Source organism: Phyllobates terribilis, unplaced genomic scaffold (assembly GCF_046119375.1).
Source record: "Phyllobates terribilis strain yellow unplaced genomic scaffold, ASM4611937v1 Scaffold_10__3_contigs__length_209671492, whole genome shotgun sequence".
In the NCBI taxonomy this organism is placed as follows: Eukaryota; Metazoa; Chordata; class Amphibia; order Anura; family Dendrobatidae; genus Phyllobates; species Phyllobates terribilis.
The window spans coordinates 69,047,598-69,065,639 of NW_027362770.1; the positions used below are offsets into that span (position 1 = coordinate 69,047,598).

General features: G+C 51.7%; 1 protein-coding gene across 1 annotated transcript in view; it reads left to right on the forward strand.

Annotated features, from left to right (window-relative positions):
• The window catches only part of LOC141164394 (ankyrin repeat and KH domain-containing protein 1-like), a 200,983-nt gene that overhangs the window by 112,848 nt on the left and 70,093 nt on the right, over positions 1 to 18,042 (forward strand). The window contains exon 21 of the mRNA XM_073649568.1: positions 1,810 to 1,985. Within this exon, the coding sequence (XP_073505669.1) occupies positions 1,810 to 1,985 (176 nt within the window). The remainder of the gene's footprint in view (positions 1 to 1,809; positions 1,986 to 18,042) is intronic.

Genomic DNA, 18,042 nt, shown 5'->3' on the forward strand with positions numbered 1-18,042 from the left:
ACTGACATCTGCACATGGCAGTGACGTCATACGCCGCTGCGCTGGGACGCAGATGTCAGCTGCTGGCCTCTGATAGGCCGGCGGCTGACACTGGTATTGCTGTGCAGAGAGCCGGTCTCTGCGCGGCAATACACTGGACTACAGTGCTGATGGCGGCTGCTGGAGAGAGCCGCGATCGTTACGGGGTCTGTGCCTGCGGGCCGCAAAAAGCAGCCGGAGGGGCCTCGTGTTTGAGACCCCTGGTCTAGACCCTTAGATCAGGAATAGAACAAACATTTATAGGACATTTCATAACGTTCCCAAATTCTTATGAAAAAATATTCCCCACAAACTGCATTGAACTACTGTACCCAATTTATTATATATTTTAGAAGTTGGAGTCAGTACATTTTATACCGACTCAGACTCCACGAATCCGACTCCCGCTGCGCAGCCCTGCGGGCAACTTCATAGTGCTATTAACTTGAAAACGAACCCTATAGCTGCATGTTAATGCAGTTATTGGACAGTAATAAACTGATTCTGTATTCTCCTATGGGTCTTTGGCTGTGCCTTACTGCCAGAGACCTGACCTGCTCCTGCTTGACTACAGGAGCTTTAATTCCATGTTGTAAACTTTCAGTAGAGTGGGATTTAAAGCTCTGGCCTAAGCATCATAAATTCATGGTCGTTATCGGGTAAACATTGTGGGGGATAGGAGTGGGCCTATGCTTTTCTGCAGGTTTTGTAATAAACATTGCATTCCTAACTCGCAGGGAAATATGGCTCCATAATAGAGAATCTTCACATTACAGACATGGTAGTATAATCGCACAGCTTTTCACTGAACTAGTTTTATGCATCTTTCATTGATAACTACAGCACTTTCTTTCAAAGCTTTAGTAAATAATTTGCCTCTTGTCCCAAGGCACTTGTGAATTAGGAAATTGTATGTGGTTGGGTCCATGGTTGGTGACCGGATTTTCATAATGGAACCACTGTATGCCAGTATAACAACCATCAATGTGTGCTTGATTGAAATGTAGATTTCCATCTTCAGTCCAAGGGGTTTTACAAAAATATTACTACTGCTGGCCACACAGTTCCTCCATTTTCAGTTTCTCAAAAGTAACTTAACAGTTGAGTTGACTAATAAGTGTTTCATAGTCCCATGTGGACGTTACTGAATTATTTCTTGACAAATTAAGGTGACATTCAGTGGCAACACCAAAGAGCCAACTAAAGTGGTAGCATCTAGCCAAATCAAAAAAGGGGGACATCACAAAATTAACACTTATAGCAAACTCATTGTTGTGATTATCAGGTGATCATGTAATTTTAGTAATATATTTTTTCGAAGTCTGATAAGGTTTTGAGCTCCCATGCCAATACTAAACATCCTGAAGAAAGTGGTATCTGTTGAGCTGAGGTGGCTCCATTTGAGCTTAGAACAGTGATGATCTACTTTGGTCATCATTGGGACTTCAGATAAGGTCTCGACTCCAAGAAAATTAATTCACATTTCCACCTTTTCTTGGGATAGATTTGGGTCCTGGCAGTCAGACTGCCACTGACCTAACATTTATGACACATCCAATTAATCTGAGAATCTATGGTCATGATTCTCATACAAAATTGTCAACTTGAACATTCCAAATCTTACCATCTGGGTTCCATAAACTTCAAGTTGTGATGATTTCCCTTTTCACTACTAATACAAGTTGCACAGTGGCCACAGTTTGATCCAAAGGCTGACCGTTCCTTCTATATTTTTATTTCACATTTGTCTTCTGGCAGGTCCTTTCTAAACCATCTTATTATTTTTAATAGACTGGCCTGACTCCTCTGATGGAAGCTGCTTCTGGAGGTTATGCTGAGGTGGGCAGAGTGCTATTAGACAAAGGAGCGGATGTCAACTCTCCACCTGTGCCTTCGTCAAGAGATACTGCTTTGACTATAGCTGCAGATAAAGGACATTACAAATTCTGTGAGCTTCTTATTAATCGGTGAGTTACTGAATGAAAATAAAACTTATACTTTAAGGGGACCTGTCACTTTGTACATACAGTCATCTCTGTGGACAGCATGGTATAGAGATGGAGAAGCTGAGCAGAATGGTATATAGGTCTGTAGGAGGAGTTTTAGTATAACTTATTTTATACTATCCATTGAAACCCCTGGTGATTGTATGTATGAGCCCAGGGGGGCGGTCCTACGCAATTAATTCGTCTTTGTATGACTGTACATGCAGTCATTGAGTTTGACCGCCCATTTGACTCATGCGTACAAACACCTGGGATTTCACTGAACAAAGTACAAGTTATATTGAACTATCTTTCCTGCTGCTCCTGCTCTATAACATGTAGCTTGCAGATCAGATACTATTTCACCGTGACCGGTTTCCTTTTAAGAAGTTTTGTTAATGGTGATAAGCGAGCATGTTCACATAGTTATCAGAGTGTGCTCTGGTTCAGATGGAGTAGTCGGCATGCTCGTGTACCCGCGGTGCATATATTGTGGCTGATACACAGCCTCTACCCTTGCGGATACACAAGCATTTGACTCGAGCACGCCGGCTACTCCATCTGAACCAGAGTACACTCCGATAACTCTATCCGGGAATGCTCGCTCATCACTACTTGTTAACTCTCCTGGCGTGTCAGTTGTAGTAAATTCTTTCCCATGAAATAATTCTGCATCATGCAAACTTTGTGGTGGTCCTTGGGTAGTCTTCCACGATTACTCTGAAAGACTCACCGCGTGTCAGTTTCTGCGGGTGATCCACAGGTGCCCAGATTCGCATAGTGGACATGGAATTTCTAGAAATCCCATCCACTATCCTGTAACATCTGGCCGCTGTGGGATTTGACGTTGCATAGACACGCAGCGTCAAACCCACAATGGCTCCTGACCGTGGGCACGTACTCATATGTGATAACTCCTGGAACGCTTCATCGGATCCCAGCGATTCTGATCTAGTATTTTCTTGACACATTGTACTTTTAGTGCTAAATTTAGGTCGATATTTTTGCATTTATTTGTGAAAATATCGATAACTTTTAATTTTATGCCCTTAAACCCCTGTACGCCCGAAGGCTGTTTTGCACGTTCATGACGAGTCCAATTTTTACAATTCTGACCACTGTCCCTTTGAGGTAATAACTCTGGAACGCTTCAACGGATCCCACTGATTCTTGATTTTTAGGGACCACGTCACATTTGAAATGACTTTGAGGGGCTTTATGCCAGAAAATGCCCAAAAGTGACACCATTCTAAAAAATGCACCCCTCCAAAGGTGCTCAAAACCTCATTCAAGAAGTTTATTAACCCTTCAGGTGCTTCACAAGAATTTTTGGAATGTGGAAGAAAACTATGAACATTTAACTTTTTTTCAAAAAATGTTTACTTTTGACAGTTTTTTTTTTTTATTTTCACAAGGGTAACAGGAAGAAATGGACCCCAAAATTTGTTGTGCACTTTCTCCTGAGCACACAGATACCCTATTTGTGGGGGAAAACCTCTGTTTGGGCGCACGCCAGGGCTCTGAAGGGAAGGAGCCGTAACTTTTTGAATGTAAAATTTGCTTGAATAATTAGCGGATGCCATGTCGCCTTTGGGGAGCCCCTGATGTGCTTAAATAGTGGAAACCCCCACAAGTGACACCATTTTGGATACTAGACCCCTCAAGGAATTTATTTAGATGTGTGGTGAGCACCTTGAATCCCCAGGTGCTTCACAGAATTTTATGTGGATCTGTAAAAATGAAGAAAAAAAATTTTTCCCACAAAAATGTTGTTTTTAGCCCCCAGTATTTTCATTTTCAAAAGAATAGCAGGAGAAAATAAACCCCAAAATTTGTTGTGCAATTTCTCCTGAGAACGTCGAAAAACTACTTACTCTGTTGCCTCATTGGGGGACACAGGACCTTGGGTGTTATGCTGCTGTCCACTAGGAGGCGACACTATGCTTATCTGAAGAAGATTAAGCGTGGCTCCTCCTCCGCAGTATACACCCCTGGACAGCATCAGCCTACTCCAGTTTTCGCTTAGTGTCGCATAGGAGGCACACCTCAGACCTTCACTCGTCCCTTGCTTCAGCACAGGATTACAGATGAAGAAAAGAGGGTCTCTTAAGAGACTCCCGGCATGGCTCCTTCCTCTGCCCCCTTCTAGGGGTGCACTGTTGAAGTCGAGATGGCATATTCCCCATGTTGCTCCTTCTCTGGCCCCTCAGGTTCAGGCTCGAAGTTGAGACCCCCCCTCCTTCTCCAATTCCTCCGGTCTTGGGTCGAACTTGAGGCGAGGAAAAAAGCCCTCTGACGGTGACCGCAGCACCCTCCTTAATCCCCCCCCAGGGGTATTAGGTTGAGACACCATCAGGTAGGGCATGGACGGCAGCAACTGCAGCTCTTACCAGCCAGCACACCACAGCCGAGGATGGGCAGCAATACAGGAACCCCAGCTTGACTGCGGGACCCTGTAGGAGCCGGGGGGAGTGCAGGCAGCCATGGCACAAACAGGCACATGCCTTCACAGGCTCTGTACCTGCGGCAGCTTTACATCTTAAGTGCCTAAGGGGGACTCTTTTCAGAGCCCCCCTTCCACTTATGCCCCCACCACCATTCTGCCTTTCAATCCGGGGGGGGGTCCGGTTCTGATCCGACCCAACCCCCCCCGGACTACCGCGCTAGCCTGGAGCCCTTTTGGGAATAGAAAATAAATTTACTCCGCGGCTTCGGCCTAGCCGAAGCCGCCGCCCATTTTCCGCCAAGCCTAGCCGAAGCAGCTGCCCATTTTCCGCCCCCCCCCGATGACTATTTTGACTCACTGCTGTGTCAGACAGGGGGCGGATCTAGGCTGCAGGGCGCGCATCTCCATAGCAACTGCCGTCCTTGCAGCGTTCCGCCCCTCTTCTCCTTCATCTCTGCAAGCTGGAGAAGAGCTACGGCGGCCATAATAAGCTGCAGGACGCATACAGGCCAGCCAAGTCTCCGGGGGGGCACAGGACCAGGCTCTTTCAGCGCTGTTCACAGGGGCATATTGGTGGGGTAAGTTCACAGTCTGAGTTACCTCAGCTGTGAATTTTATTACTCTGTCTCCTCCTCTGCACAGTTAGCCCCCTTGCATAGCCCCTCCAGGTGCACTATGCCGGGCTCAAAGTCTAAGAAAACCAAGCAGGACGGTTTTTACGCTTTCTGTACAGCCTGCAGTCATGCTCTTCCCAGCAGCAGCACATATCCGCATTGCAAGGATTGTACTCAGACTACTGTGCCAGAGTCCCATGTAGCCCCTACCAACCCTTCAGTGTCTAATGCTATTCCTGAATGGGTCACTCAAATGTCACAATCTATGACACAGTCCATAGATAACATGACCTCCAAATTACTTAAGGCTCTGCAAAGCCATACCTCGACTATGAATGCTACCCAACAAAGGGAAAGTCTGACTCGGTCACATACTGGCCCAGGCACATCCATGTCAAGGTCAGGACGCAAGTTCACCCACAGGTCACGCTCATTTGCGTCATCCCATAGCACACGGTCATCCCTGTCTAGGGAGAGATACCGTAGTCCCAGGTCATCTACACAGTCCCCTACCAGGGACGGACATTATATTTCTCCGCACCATTCCTTGTCCAGAGAAATCCCCCATTCTGGGTCACCTAGGAGACACCTTAATAATACACAGGAGTCAGAAGGCATCTTCGATTCTGACTCAGACAAGGAAACTGATGGATCCCTAACTCCAATCCCACCTAGCAATGCAGCGCTAGTTGAGGACATAATCTCGTCCATACATCGGGTGCTGGACATCTCTGATCCGATCCCGGACGCACAACCAAATAAGATTTCATTTGAAGGAGCTCTGAAGCCGCCTAAGGTTTTCTTGGATCATCCAGAACTTAAATCTATCCTCACAAAACAATTCTCACAGCTTAACAAGAAGCTTACCAATCGCAAGTTTCTGGAGGCCCGTTGCCCATTTCCAAAGGAAACCACCAAAGAATGGACAGACCCACCAGCAGTGGACCCCCCAGTCTCCAGGCTGGCAGCACAGACACTTCTTTCACTGCCAGATAGCTCAACCCTTAGGGACGCAGCAGACCGGCAGGTAGAAAGTATGGCTCGCTCAATTTGCGAAACCACAGGGGCCTCCCTAGCCCCTGCGTTAGCTTCAGTCTGGGCAGCCAAGGCCATACTTGCTTGGGCAAAAAATATACAAACTGGCCTCCAAGCTTTTGCCCCTGAACTGTCGGACCAAGCAGTTCAGATAGCAGTTGTGGCTGATTACATGCTTCATGCAGATCTGGATTCTGCAAGGGGTGTAGCGGGGGCAATATCACACGCCATCACAATTCAGCGTATCCTTTGGCTGCGAGAATGGAAAGCGGACGCAGTCTCAAAGAAGTCCCTCACGCACCTTCCATACCTCAGCGGTCGACTTTTCGGTGAAAGCTTGGACACGATAATATCCAATGCCACCGGGGGTAAGAGTAACCCAAGCGCAATTATAGCAAGCGTAACCAAGCTCGCTTCCGATCATTTCGGAACTCTTCCGGCTGGTCCGTTTCACGGCCACCACAAAATAACAGCCGCTTCACACGCAGGGAAGACTCGAGGCCGACACAAAGGTCGGACAAATCCTGGCAGTCAAAGGCAGGCCACTCACAATCAAAAGGAAGAAAATCTAAGAATTTCTCCTCATCATGACTCACGGACTCAGGAAGACACCCCACCCGTAGGCGGCCGACTTTTACTCTTTCATCAAGTCTGGCTACCTATTACAGAAGACAGGTGGGTCAGGGAACTAGTGTCTTCAGGATACAAAATAGAGTTCGCCTCCAACCCACCAAACAGACTCCTTATCTGTTCCCCCAAAACCGCCAGTAAAAGCTCGCGCCTTCCACCAAGCGGTCTCATCGCTTCTTCAAGCACGAGTCATAATACCTGTCCCCGCAGCCGAGCGCTTCCAAGGGTTCTACTCCAATCTTTTCGTAGTCTCCAAGAAAGGAGGAGGGGTACGGCCCATACTAGACCTAAAACAACTCAACAAATATGTGCGAGTACGTCGCTTCCGTATGGAGTCCCTCCGGTCAATCATTGCATCCATGGAAAAAGGAGAATATCTCGCCTCCATAGGCATACAAGATGCATACCTACATATACCGATTGCACGTGCCCATCAGAGATTTCTCAGGTTCGCAATCGACCAGGACCATTACCAGTTCGTGGCTTTCCCATTCGGACTTGCCACGGCTCCCAGAGTGTTTACCAAAGTCATGGCAGCCACCATGCACTTCCTACACTCCAGAGGCATAGTGGTCTCTCCATACCTGGACGATCTTCTAGTCAAGGCTTCTACCTTCAAGGACTGCGAGCTCAGCGTCTCAATCACAATCGACAGCCTGAGTCGCCTAGGTTGGTTAGTCAACCTACATGTAGCGCCGGCGTCCCTGCCCTCTGCTAGGCAGGGACGCTGTTCCCCTCACCCCTCTGCTCCGAGCCCGGCGTCCTCCTCCCGCTCTGCTGGCAGCGCGCGCTCCTTCCCGGCCACTGTGCTTAGGGCGCGCGCGCTCCCTCCCTCTTAAAGGGGCCGCGCGCGCCGTCCTAAGGAGTCCCCGGCCAATGGCCGGAGGACTTCACCATATATAAGGCACCTCCTCCAAAATGGAGGTGCCCGAGCAATGTTGTTGCACTGTTCACTACTCTGCTTCAGCCCTCAGGTCCCGTTGCCAGTTACCTGCCAGATTCCTGCCAGTTTGCTATCTGATTCCTGCCTGATATTCTGCTTACCTGTCTGCTAGCCTGAGGTCCGACGGTCTGCCCTCCAACTCCTGTCAGTCTGTCTATGGACCAGCTTGCCCGCTCACCTGGGAGCGCACAAATGCTACCTGCCTGCTAGCCTACCTGGAGACTCCGCCGTCACGTGCTGTGTCCACCTGCCATTCCAGAGACTCCTGCCCGCTCACCTGGGAGCTCACATCTACCATCTGCCTGCTAGCCTACCTGGAGGCTCTGCCATCACAGGTCGTACCTACCCTTTACCCAGAGACTGCCCCGGTCACTTGTCGTGACCTCCTGCCCGTTCATCCAGAGACTGTCCCGGTCACCTGCTGTGACTGCCTGCCCGTCTTCCATGGTCGCCACCCGCTCCCTTACAAGGACCGCCCCCTTGTATAGTAGCTCAGAGGTTCCGCCTCCCAGACCCGTTACAGTTTGCTCGGGCCATGGAACCCGGTGGCACCCAAGCTCCCTCACTCTCGGACCTGTGTCATGAACTGTCCCGTCAGAGGTCCCAACAGGAGTCCATCCTGGGTCACCTGCGGAATGTCAATACTCGCCTGGACACTCTGACTGCTCCACCGCCAGAGCCATGACTCGCAATCCGGCAGCTCCGCTGCCCACCAATACTATGGTATCCTACCCCGGACCCCGGCTTTCTGCACCTCCTCGCTTCGGAGGCGACTCCGCTCAGGCTCGGGGCTTTATAAATCAGTGCACCCTGCACTTTGAACTCTTGTCCCACCAGTTTAACTCCGACCGGGTCAAAATTGCCTTCATCATGTCCCATCTCACCGGGGAGGCCCTGGCCTGGCTAAATCCTCTATGGGAGAGAGGAGACCCCCTGGTGTCCGACTTGCCTGCCTCTCTCATGGCTTTCCGGAAAGTCTTCGACGAACCTGGACGGAAGACCTCATCCGCATCATCTCTGCTACGCCTCCGTCAGGGAAGTCTCACCGTGGGCCAATATGCCATACGGTTCCGTACCCTTGCCTCGGAGCTGGCCTGGGATAACGACGCTCTGGTATCTGTCTTCTGGGATGGTCTGTCCGGCCGTATTAAAGATGAACTTGCCGGTCGAGACATTCCTACCACTCTCGATGACCTAATAACTCTTGCCACCCGGATTGACCTACGGTTCCAGGAGCGTGCCAAAGAAGTCACCCGTGAGAGGAGGTTTCCATGTCTAGCTCCTACTTTTCAGAAATCCGTCACTCCCTCCGTTTCTCCCCAGGTACACTCTCCTGAGCCTATGCAGGTCGACCAGACCAAGATGGTCAAAACCCGTCAGGACTTACGCCGTGCCGAGGGGAGCTGCTTCTACTGTGGCAGTAAGGAGGACCGGATCCGTACCTGCCCGGAGAGGTCGGGAAACGCCTGTGTCTAGGTTCGCTCAGAGAGGTCGACCTAGACAAGAATAAATCCTCTCCATCTCTGCTGCTGTCAGTCTCAATTATCTGCGGGGAGAATCGTTATTTCGAACTAGCCCAACTTGACTCTGGAGCGGCCGGGAATCTTATTTCACAGGCCCTGGTAGAAAAATACCGCATTCCCACCAAACCTCTGGCTATACCATTATCTGTCGCTGCTGTGGATGGGGGCCTCTTATCACGTCCCATCCAACTCATCACCGAATCCATAACTCTGCAGGTGGGAATGCTGCATTCTGAGAGCATCTCTTTTCATGTTCTGCCTGGACGCTCTCACGCCCTCTTACTAGGTCTACCTTGGCTCCAGAGACATGCACCCGTGCTTGACTGGCAGACCGGAGAAGTCCTTCGCTGGGGACAGGACTGTCATAAGACTTGTTTGGTTCCTGTTCATCCCGCCCGTCCTTCTCCTACCCCAACTAATCTACCTGGACTTCCGATTCCCTATTGGTCATTTGCTGATGTCTTTAATAAAAAGGAGGCAGAGACATTACCCCCTCATAGACCATACGACTGTCCTATCGACCTGTTACCCGGTACTACGCCTCCCCGTGGGCGTATTTACCCATTGTCCGCTGCTGAAACCCGGTCGATGTCCGAATATATTGAGGAGAATTTGGCCAGGGGATTCATCCGTAAATCTACCTCCCCGGCGGGAGCAGGCTTCTTTTTCGTAAAAAAGGACGGCTCTCTCCGTCCCTGTATAGACTATAGAGGCCTTAAAAAGATCACGGTGAAGAATAAGTACCCCCTTCCGCTCATTCCAGAATTACTTGATCGTCTGAGGGGGGCTAGAATCTTCACCAAACTGGACCTCCGTGGGGCGTACAACCTGGTCCGTATCCGTCAAGGGGATGAATGGAAGACTGCATTCAACACCCGGGACGGCCACTATGAATATCTGGTAATGCCCTTTGGTCTCTGTAACGCTCCTGCCGTCTTTCAAGAGTTGGTCAATGACATCTTCCGGGATCTTCTCTACTCCTGCGTAGTGGTGTACCTGGACGACATCTTGGTCTTCTCTCCGGATCTCCAGACTCACCGGAGGGATGCTCGTCAGGTCCTGCTCAGGCTCAGGCAGAATCACCTCTTCGCTAAATATGAGAAGTGCCTCTTTGAGCAGACCTCGCTTCCGTTTTTGGGCTACATTATTTCTCAGACCGGCTTTCGAATGGATCCAGAGAAACTGTCTGCCATCGAGAAATGGCCCCGACCGGAGGGGTTGAAGGCCATTCAGCGGTTCCTGGGCTTCGCCAACTACTATCGCCTCTTCATACCGCACTTCTCTTCCCGGACTGCCCCAATTTCCGCGCTCACCCGTAAGGGCACTAATCCCAGAGAGTGGCCGCCCGAAGCAGAGGAGGCCTTTCTTTCCTTAAAACAGGCCTTCTCTTCCGCCCCGGTGCTGCATCGCCCAGATGGCAACAAGCAGTTCTTCCTGGAGGTTGACGCCTCCTCCTCTGGAGCCGGAGCGGTACTTACCCAAAAATCATCTTCCGGGAGAATGGTAACTTGTGGCTTCTTCTCCAAACTCTTCTCCTCTTCTGAGCGCAACTATTCCATAGGAGATCGAGAGTTATTGGCCATCAAGCTGGCATTGGAGGAGTGGCGTTACCTGCTCGAAGGGGCTCTTCACCCGGTAATAATTTACACTGACCACAAGAACTTGGCTTACCTCCAGCATGCCCAGAGACTTAACCCGCACCAAGCTCGGTGGTCCTTGTTTTTTGCTTTCTTTGATTTTATTCTTCATTTTCGCCCGGCTGACAAAAACATCAAGGCGGACGCCTTATCCCGATCCTTTCTGGTGTCTGATCTCGAGGAAGAACCGAAACACATCATCGATCCCGCCAGAGTAATGCAGGTGGCTCCCGTGAGTCTAAATCGTCTCCCTCCCGGTAAGACGTTCGTATCAGTACCTGATCGGGAGAAGATCCTACACTGGGGTCACTCGTCTAAACTAGCTGGCCACGCCGGTCAGAAAAAGACCCTCCAGCTTATTACCCGGCACTACTGGTGGCCTACCCTGCACAAGGACGTAATAGACTTTTGTTTCTGCCTGTGTGTCCTGCGCCCGCAACAAGGTTCTGAGACATCTGCCAGCCGGTCACCTCCTTCCGCTCCCAGTACCTGCTACCCCCTGGCAGCATATAGCAATGGACTTTATAACTGATCTCCCCGTCTCTGCCGGTTGTACGGTCATTTGGGTGGTCGCTGACCGCTTTTCCAAGATGGCTCATTTCGTTCCCCTGCCAGGCCTCCCGTCTGCACCCGAGCTGGCTAAAGACTTTATCCGCCACATCTTCCGTCTTCATGGCCTGCCCCTCCACATCGTGTCGGATCGTGGGGTACAGTTCACCTCACGCTTCTGGAGAGCCACTTGTAAACTGCTAGACGTCACCCTGGACTTCTCCTCCGCTTACCACCCACAGTCTAATGGTCAAGTGGAGCGGATCAATCAGAACCTGACCAGTTACCTCCGGCACTTCGTTAATGCCCACCATTCAGACTGGGTGGATCTCCTGCCATGGGCCGAATTTTCTTACAACAATCACGAGGGCGAATCTTCCTCCAAATCCCCGTTTTTTGTAGTCTTCGGTCAGCATCCTCGGATCCCATTTCCCGTCTCCACCTCGGTGGACAATCCGGCTGCGGAATCTCTTGTTAACAAATTTTCCTCCATATGGGAGAGTACCCGGTCTGCACTCCTTCTGTCATCCGAGCGTATGAAGACATGCTGACAAAAAACGTCTGGATCCTCCTCAATTCCGTCCAGCGGATAAGGTCTGGCTCTCGTCCAAGTATGTCCGGCTCAAGATTCCTTCCTATAAGTTAGGGCCTCGGTTCATCGGTCCTCTGGAGGTCATCAGTCAGATCAACCCGGTGGCCTATAAATTGAAACTCCCGGCCAACTTGCGGATCCCTAACTCCTTCCATGTATCTCTCCTCAAACCTGTGGTACTTAACTCTTTTTCCAAGTCTACAGGTACGCCTCCTGCTCCGGTTTCCGCTGAAAACGAATTTGAGGTAGAGAACATTCTGGCCACCAAAAGGGTAAGAGGGAAGACCCTTTTTCTAGTAGATTGGAAGGGGTTTGGTCCTGAGGAGAGAACGTGGGAGCCCCGGGAGAACATCCATGCCCCTCTCATCCTAGCTAAATTTCTCTCTGGCCTAAAGGGGGGGGGTACTGTAGCGCCGGCGTCCCTGCCCTCTGCTAGGCAGGGACGCTGTTCCCCTCACCCCTCTGCTCCGAGCCCGGCGTCCTCCTCCCGCTCTGCTGGCAGCGCGCGCTCCTTCCCGGCCACTGTGCTTAGGGCGCGCGCGCTCCCTCCCTCTTAAAGGGGCCGCGCGCGCCGTCCTAAGGAGTCCCCGGCCAATGGCCGGAGGACTTCACCATATATAAGGCACCTCCTCCAAAATGGAGGTGCCCGAGCAATGTTGTTGGCTTGTTCACTACTCTGCTTCAGCCCTCAGGTCCCGTTGCCAGTTACCTGCCTGATTCCTGCCAGAGTCCTGCCAGTTTGCTATCTGATTCCTGCCTGATATTCTGCTTACCTGCCTGCTAGCCTGAGGTCCGACGGTCTGCCCTCCAACTCCTGTCAGTCTGTCTATGGACCAGCTTGCCCGCTCACCTGGGAGCGCACATCTGCTACCTGCCTGCTAGCCTACCTGGAGACTCCGCCGTCACGTGCTGTGACCACCTGCCATTCCAGAGACTCCTGGCCGCTCACCTGGGAGCTCACATCTACCATCTGCCTGCTAGCCTACCTGGAGGCTCTGCCATCACAGGTCGTACCTACCCTTTACCCAGAGACTGCCCCGGTCACTTGCCGTGACCTCCTGCCCGTTCATCCAGAGACTGCCCCGGTCACTTGCCGTGACCTCCTGCCCGTTCATCCAGAGACTGCCCCGGTCACTTGCCGTGACCTCCTGCCCGTTCATCCAGAGACTGCCCCGGTCACTTGCCGTGACCTCCTGCCCGTTCATCCAGAGACTGCCCCGGTCACTTGCCGTGACCTCCTGCCCGTTCATCCAGAGACTGCCCCGGTCACTTGCCGTGACCTCCTGCCCGTTCATCCAGAGACTGCCCCGGTCACTTGCCGTGACCTCCTGCCCGTTCATCCAGAGACTGCCCCGGTCACTTGCCGTGACCTCCTGCCCGTTCATCCAGAGACTGCCCCGGTCACTTGCCGTGACCTCCTGCCCGTTCATCCAGAGACTGCCCCGGTCACTTGCCGTGACCTCCTGCCCGTTCATCCAGAGACTGCCCCGGTCACTTGCCGTGACCTCCTGCCCGTTCATCCAGAGACTGCCCCGGTCACTTGCCGTGACCTCCTGCCCGTTCATCCAGAGACTGCCCCGGTCACTTGCCGTGACCTCCTGCCCGTTCATCCAGAGACTGCCCCGGTCACTTGCCGTGACCTCCTGCCCGTTCATCCAGAGACTGCCCCGGTCACTTGCCGTGACCTCCTGCCCGTTCATCCAGAGACTGCCCCGGTCACTTGCCGTGACCTCCTGCCCGTTCATCCAGAGACTGCCCCGGTCACTTGCCGTGACCTCCTGCCCGTTCATCCAGAGACTGCCCCGGTCACTTGCCGTGACCTCCTGCCCGTTCATCCAGAGACTGCCCCGGTCACTTGCCGTGACCTCCTGCCCGTTCATCCAGAGACTGCCCCGGTCACTTGCCGTGACCTCCTGCCCGTTCATCCAGAGACTGCCCCGGTCACTTGCCGTGACCTCCTGCCCGTTCATCCAGAGACTGCCCCGGTCACTTGCCGTGACCTCCTGCCCGTTCACCCAGAGACTGCCCCGGTCACTTGCCGTGACCTCCTGCCCGTTCACCCAGAGACTGCCCCGGTCACTTGCCGTGACCTCCTGCCCGTTCACTCAGAGACTGCCCCGGTCACTTGCCGTGACCTCCTGCCCGTTCACTCAGAGACTGCCCCGGTCACTTGCCGTGACTGCCTGCCCGTCTTCCCTGGTCGCCACCCGCTCCCTTACAAGGACCGCCCCGGTCACTTGCCGTGACTGCCTGCCCGTCTTCCCTGGTCGCCACCCGCTCCCTTACAAGGACCGCCCCGGTCACTTGCCGTGACTGCCTGCCCGTCTTCCCTGGTCGCCACCCGCTCCCTTACAAGGACCGCCCCCTTGTATAGTAGCTGAGAGGTTCCGCCTCCCAGACCCGTTACACTACAAAAGTCATCACCAGCCCCAAACCAGTCTCTGACATTCCTGGGAATGCTATTCAATACCTCCAAGGGCCTAGTGCTTCTCCCCAAAGACAATGCACTGCCTCTCCGTCTAGGAGTTTGCACCCTTCTCAGCAAACCCCCTCGATCTCTCCGGTTTGCCATGAGTCCTTGGCAGGATGTTGGCGGCAATAGAAGCGGTTCCATTTGCCCAGCTTTACCTCAGACCTCTCCAACTAGACATTCTCAAGTCATGGGACAGGAACCCTTCTTCTCTCGACAAGAAGTTCCAGCTGACGTCGTCAACCAGGAAGTCTCTTCACTGTTGGCTCAACCGGACCTCTCTAACAAAAGGGAAATCCTTTCTCCCAGGTCAATGGAAGGTCCTGACCACCGACGCAAGCCTGACGGGTTGGGGTGCAGTACACCTACACCACAGAGCACAGGGCAAGTGGTCCCCAGCGGAAACAACCTTCCCCATCAACATCCTGGAGATTTGTGCCATCCTCCTGGCATTGAGAGCCTTCCATCACTTACTGGCTGCCTCTCACATCAGCGTACAATCGGACAATGCCACGGCCGTGGCATATGTCAATCACCAAGGGGACCCCGCAGTGCCAGAGCGATGCGAGAGGTGACACGCATCCTCCACTGGGCGGAGAAAACGAGCTCCATTATCTCGGCGGTCCACATTCTGGGTGTAGACAACTGGAAAGCAGACTTCCTCAGCCAACAAGGAATAGACTCGGGAGACTGGGCTCTCCATCCCGAAATCTTCCAACAGATCTGCCAGCGTTGGGGCACTCCGGACGTGGACCTAATGGCTTCTCACCTCAATGCCAAAGTCTCCAACTTCATGGCCAGAACACGCGACCCGAGAGCGCTAGCGGCGGACGCCCTGGTTCAGGACTGGACCCAGTTCCAGCTCCTGTACATTTTTCCACCTCTCCCCCTGATTTCCAGAGTGGTGAGGAAGATCAAACAGGAGGTAGTTCCAACCATCCTAATCGCACCGGACTGGCCCAGGCGCACATGGTACGCCGACATCGTACGACTCACAGCAGACGTACCCTGGCGTCTTCCCGACCGCCCGAATCTTCTGTCACAAGGCCCGTTTTACCACCAGAACTTAGAGGCCCTCAATTTGACGGCTTGGCCTTTGAGACCTGGGTTCTAACCCAGGCAGGTTTTTCGCCAGATGTCATTAAAACCATGATCAGAGCACGAAAACAAACCTCTGCCAAGATTTACTACCGTACCTGGAAAGCCTTCTTTACCTGGTGCGAATCTCGTAACCAGACCCCACTCCCTTATTCCCTACCCAGGGTACTCGGTTTTCTCCAATCGGGTCTGGAAGCCAGACTATCCCTGGCCTCCCTTAAGAGCCAGGTGTCAGCTCTTTCAGTGCTTTTTCAAAAGTGCATTGCTCATAAACCACAAGTAAGAACATTTCTCCAGGGGGTTTCCAGATTGGTTCCCCTCTACAGACGACCTCTAGAAGCGTGGGACCTCAACCTGGTGCTGACAACATTACAGAAAACACCCTTTGAACCCCTTAGGGAAGTCCCACTCCGTCTTCTATCCCAGTAAGTGGTTTTCCTCGTGGCAATCACCTCGCTACGCAGAGTGTCTGAACTCAAGGCACTCCTGCAGACAGCCCTTCCTGATTTTTTTCCAGGACAAGGTAGTCCTCCGTACGGTTCCATCCTTCCTCCCCAAGGTGGTTTCCAGCTTTCATCTCAATGAAGAAATTTCACTACCATCCCTCTGTCCGGTTCCGGTTCATAGAGTGGAAAAGGCTTTGCATACGCTTGACCTTGTCAGGGCACTGCGTATCTATGTGTCTAGGACTGCGCCCTTCCGGAAATCTGATTCTCTTTTCCTCCTTCTGGAAGGTGGCTGCAAGCGTCTGCCAGCTTCTAGGGCTACCCTTGCCAGGTGGATCAAATCCACCATACAACAGGCCTACCGCCTCAAAAATTCGCCTATTCCAGCAGGTATTAAAGCACATTCTACACGTGCGGTAGGGGCCTTGTGGGCCCTTCGGCACCAGGCTTCGGCACAACAAGTGTGTAAGGCAGCCATCTGGACTAGCCTACACACGTTTAGAAAACACTACAACGTTCATACCCAGTCCTCAGCAGATGCGAGCCTGTGCAGACGTGTTCTGCAGGCCTTGGTGCCCCAATTGTAGGGACTTGTCTACACAATATTCGTCCATTGCTTCCCACCCAGGGACTGCTTTGGGACGTCCCAAGGTCCTGTGTCCCCCAATGAGGCGACAGAGTAAAGGAGATTTTTTTGTACTCACCGTAAAATCTTTCTCGTAGCCTCTAATTTTGGGACACAGCACCCACCCTGTTGCCCGTTCCGGGCCGTTAAGTTGAGTTCTCATATTGGTTTTCCTTTGAGTTCTTACATAGTTGCCTTCTTATAGGCATGGTTATGTTATCTGTTTCGTTCCTCCTACTGCTTTTGCACAAAACTGGAGTAGGCTGATGCCGTCCAGGGGTGTATACTGCGGAGGAGGAGCCATGCTTAATCTTTTTCAGATGAGCATAGTATCGCCTCCTAGTGGACAGCAGCATAACACCCAAGGTCCTGTGTCCCCCAATTAGAGGCGAAGAGAAAGAGATTTTACTGTGAGTACACAAAAATCTCCTTTTTTGAGGCACGGTGCAAAGCTCAGAAGGGAAGGTGCGCAGTATTGGAGTTCATATTTTGCTGGGCTGGTTTGACAGTGCCGTGTCACATTGGCAGAGCCCCTAAAGTGGCAGAATATCAGAACCACACCCCCCCCATCCTTCCCCATTTTACAAACTACACCTTTCAATGAATTCATCTAGGGGTGCAGTGAGCATGTTGACACCACATGTGCCTCACAGAATTTTTGGGCGGTGAAGAAAGAATAATTACTTTTTTACCACCAAAGTTTTGTTTTCGCCCCAGATTTTACATTTTCACACTGGTAAATGGGTAAAAATGGCACCAAAATGTGTCACTTTTTTTGCTGAATGTAGAAATACCCCATATGTGACTGTACAGTACTGCTTAACCACACGGCGACACTCTGTAGGGACAAAGCGCTATTTGCCTCCTGGAGCGCAGATTTTCCTAGAATAGTATGCAGACTCAATATACAGAGACCCTAAGTGCTAGTAGAGCAAGCAGAATTTGGAAATTATACCCCTTTGGAAATTTATCTACAGGTGTGGTGAGGATTTTAACTATATGGGTGTTTTCCGGAAACCAGCAGCAGTGGAGTGAAAATTGCAAACTCTCTTTGTGGTGACCAGTACGTTATACCCAGCTTGTGCTTCTGGAGACACTCACCCGTAAACTAAGCGGGCTCTCATCACTACAGAAATGCCAAACATGTGGACACGAACTGCGGTTTAGGCACACTGTGGGGTTCAAAAGAGAGGTGGGCATTTGTATTTGGGAGCACAGAATTTGTTGACTTTCTTCTGGGGGGCAAGAGCCATTTCAGTTTTCCAGAGCCTTTGTGCTACTAGTAACTTGGAAGCCCCCTATATTTCCGTTAACTGAAGACTGACCCATTTATGTTGCCATTTATCCTGTGCTCTACGCTGAGCACTGTTAACAGGGTTTCCATTTAAATCTGAGTGACGTAATTCAGATGAAACCCCCGAGGGATCCATT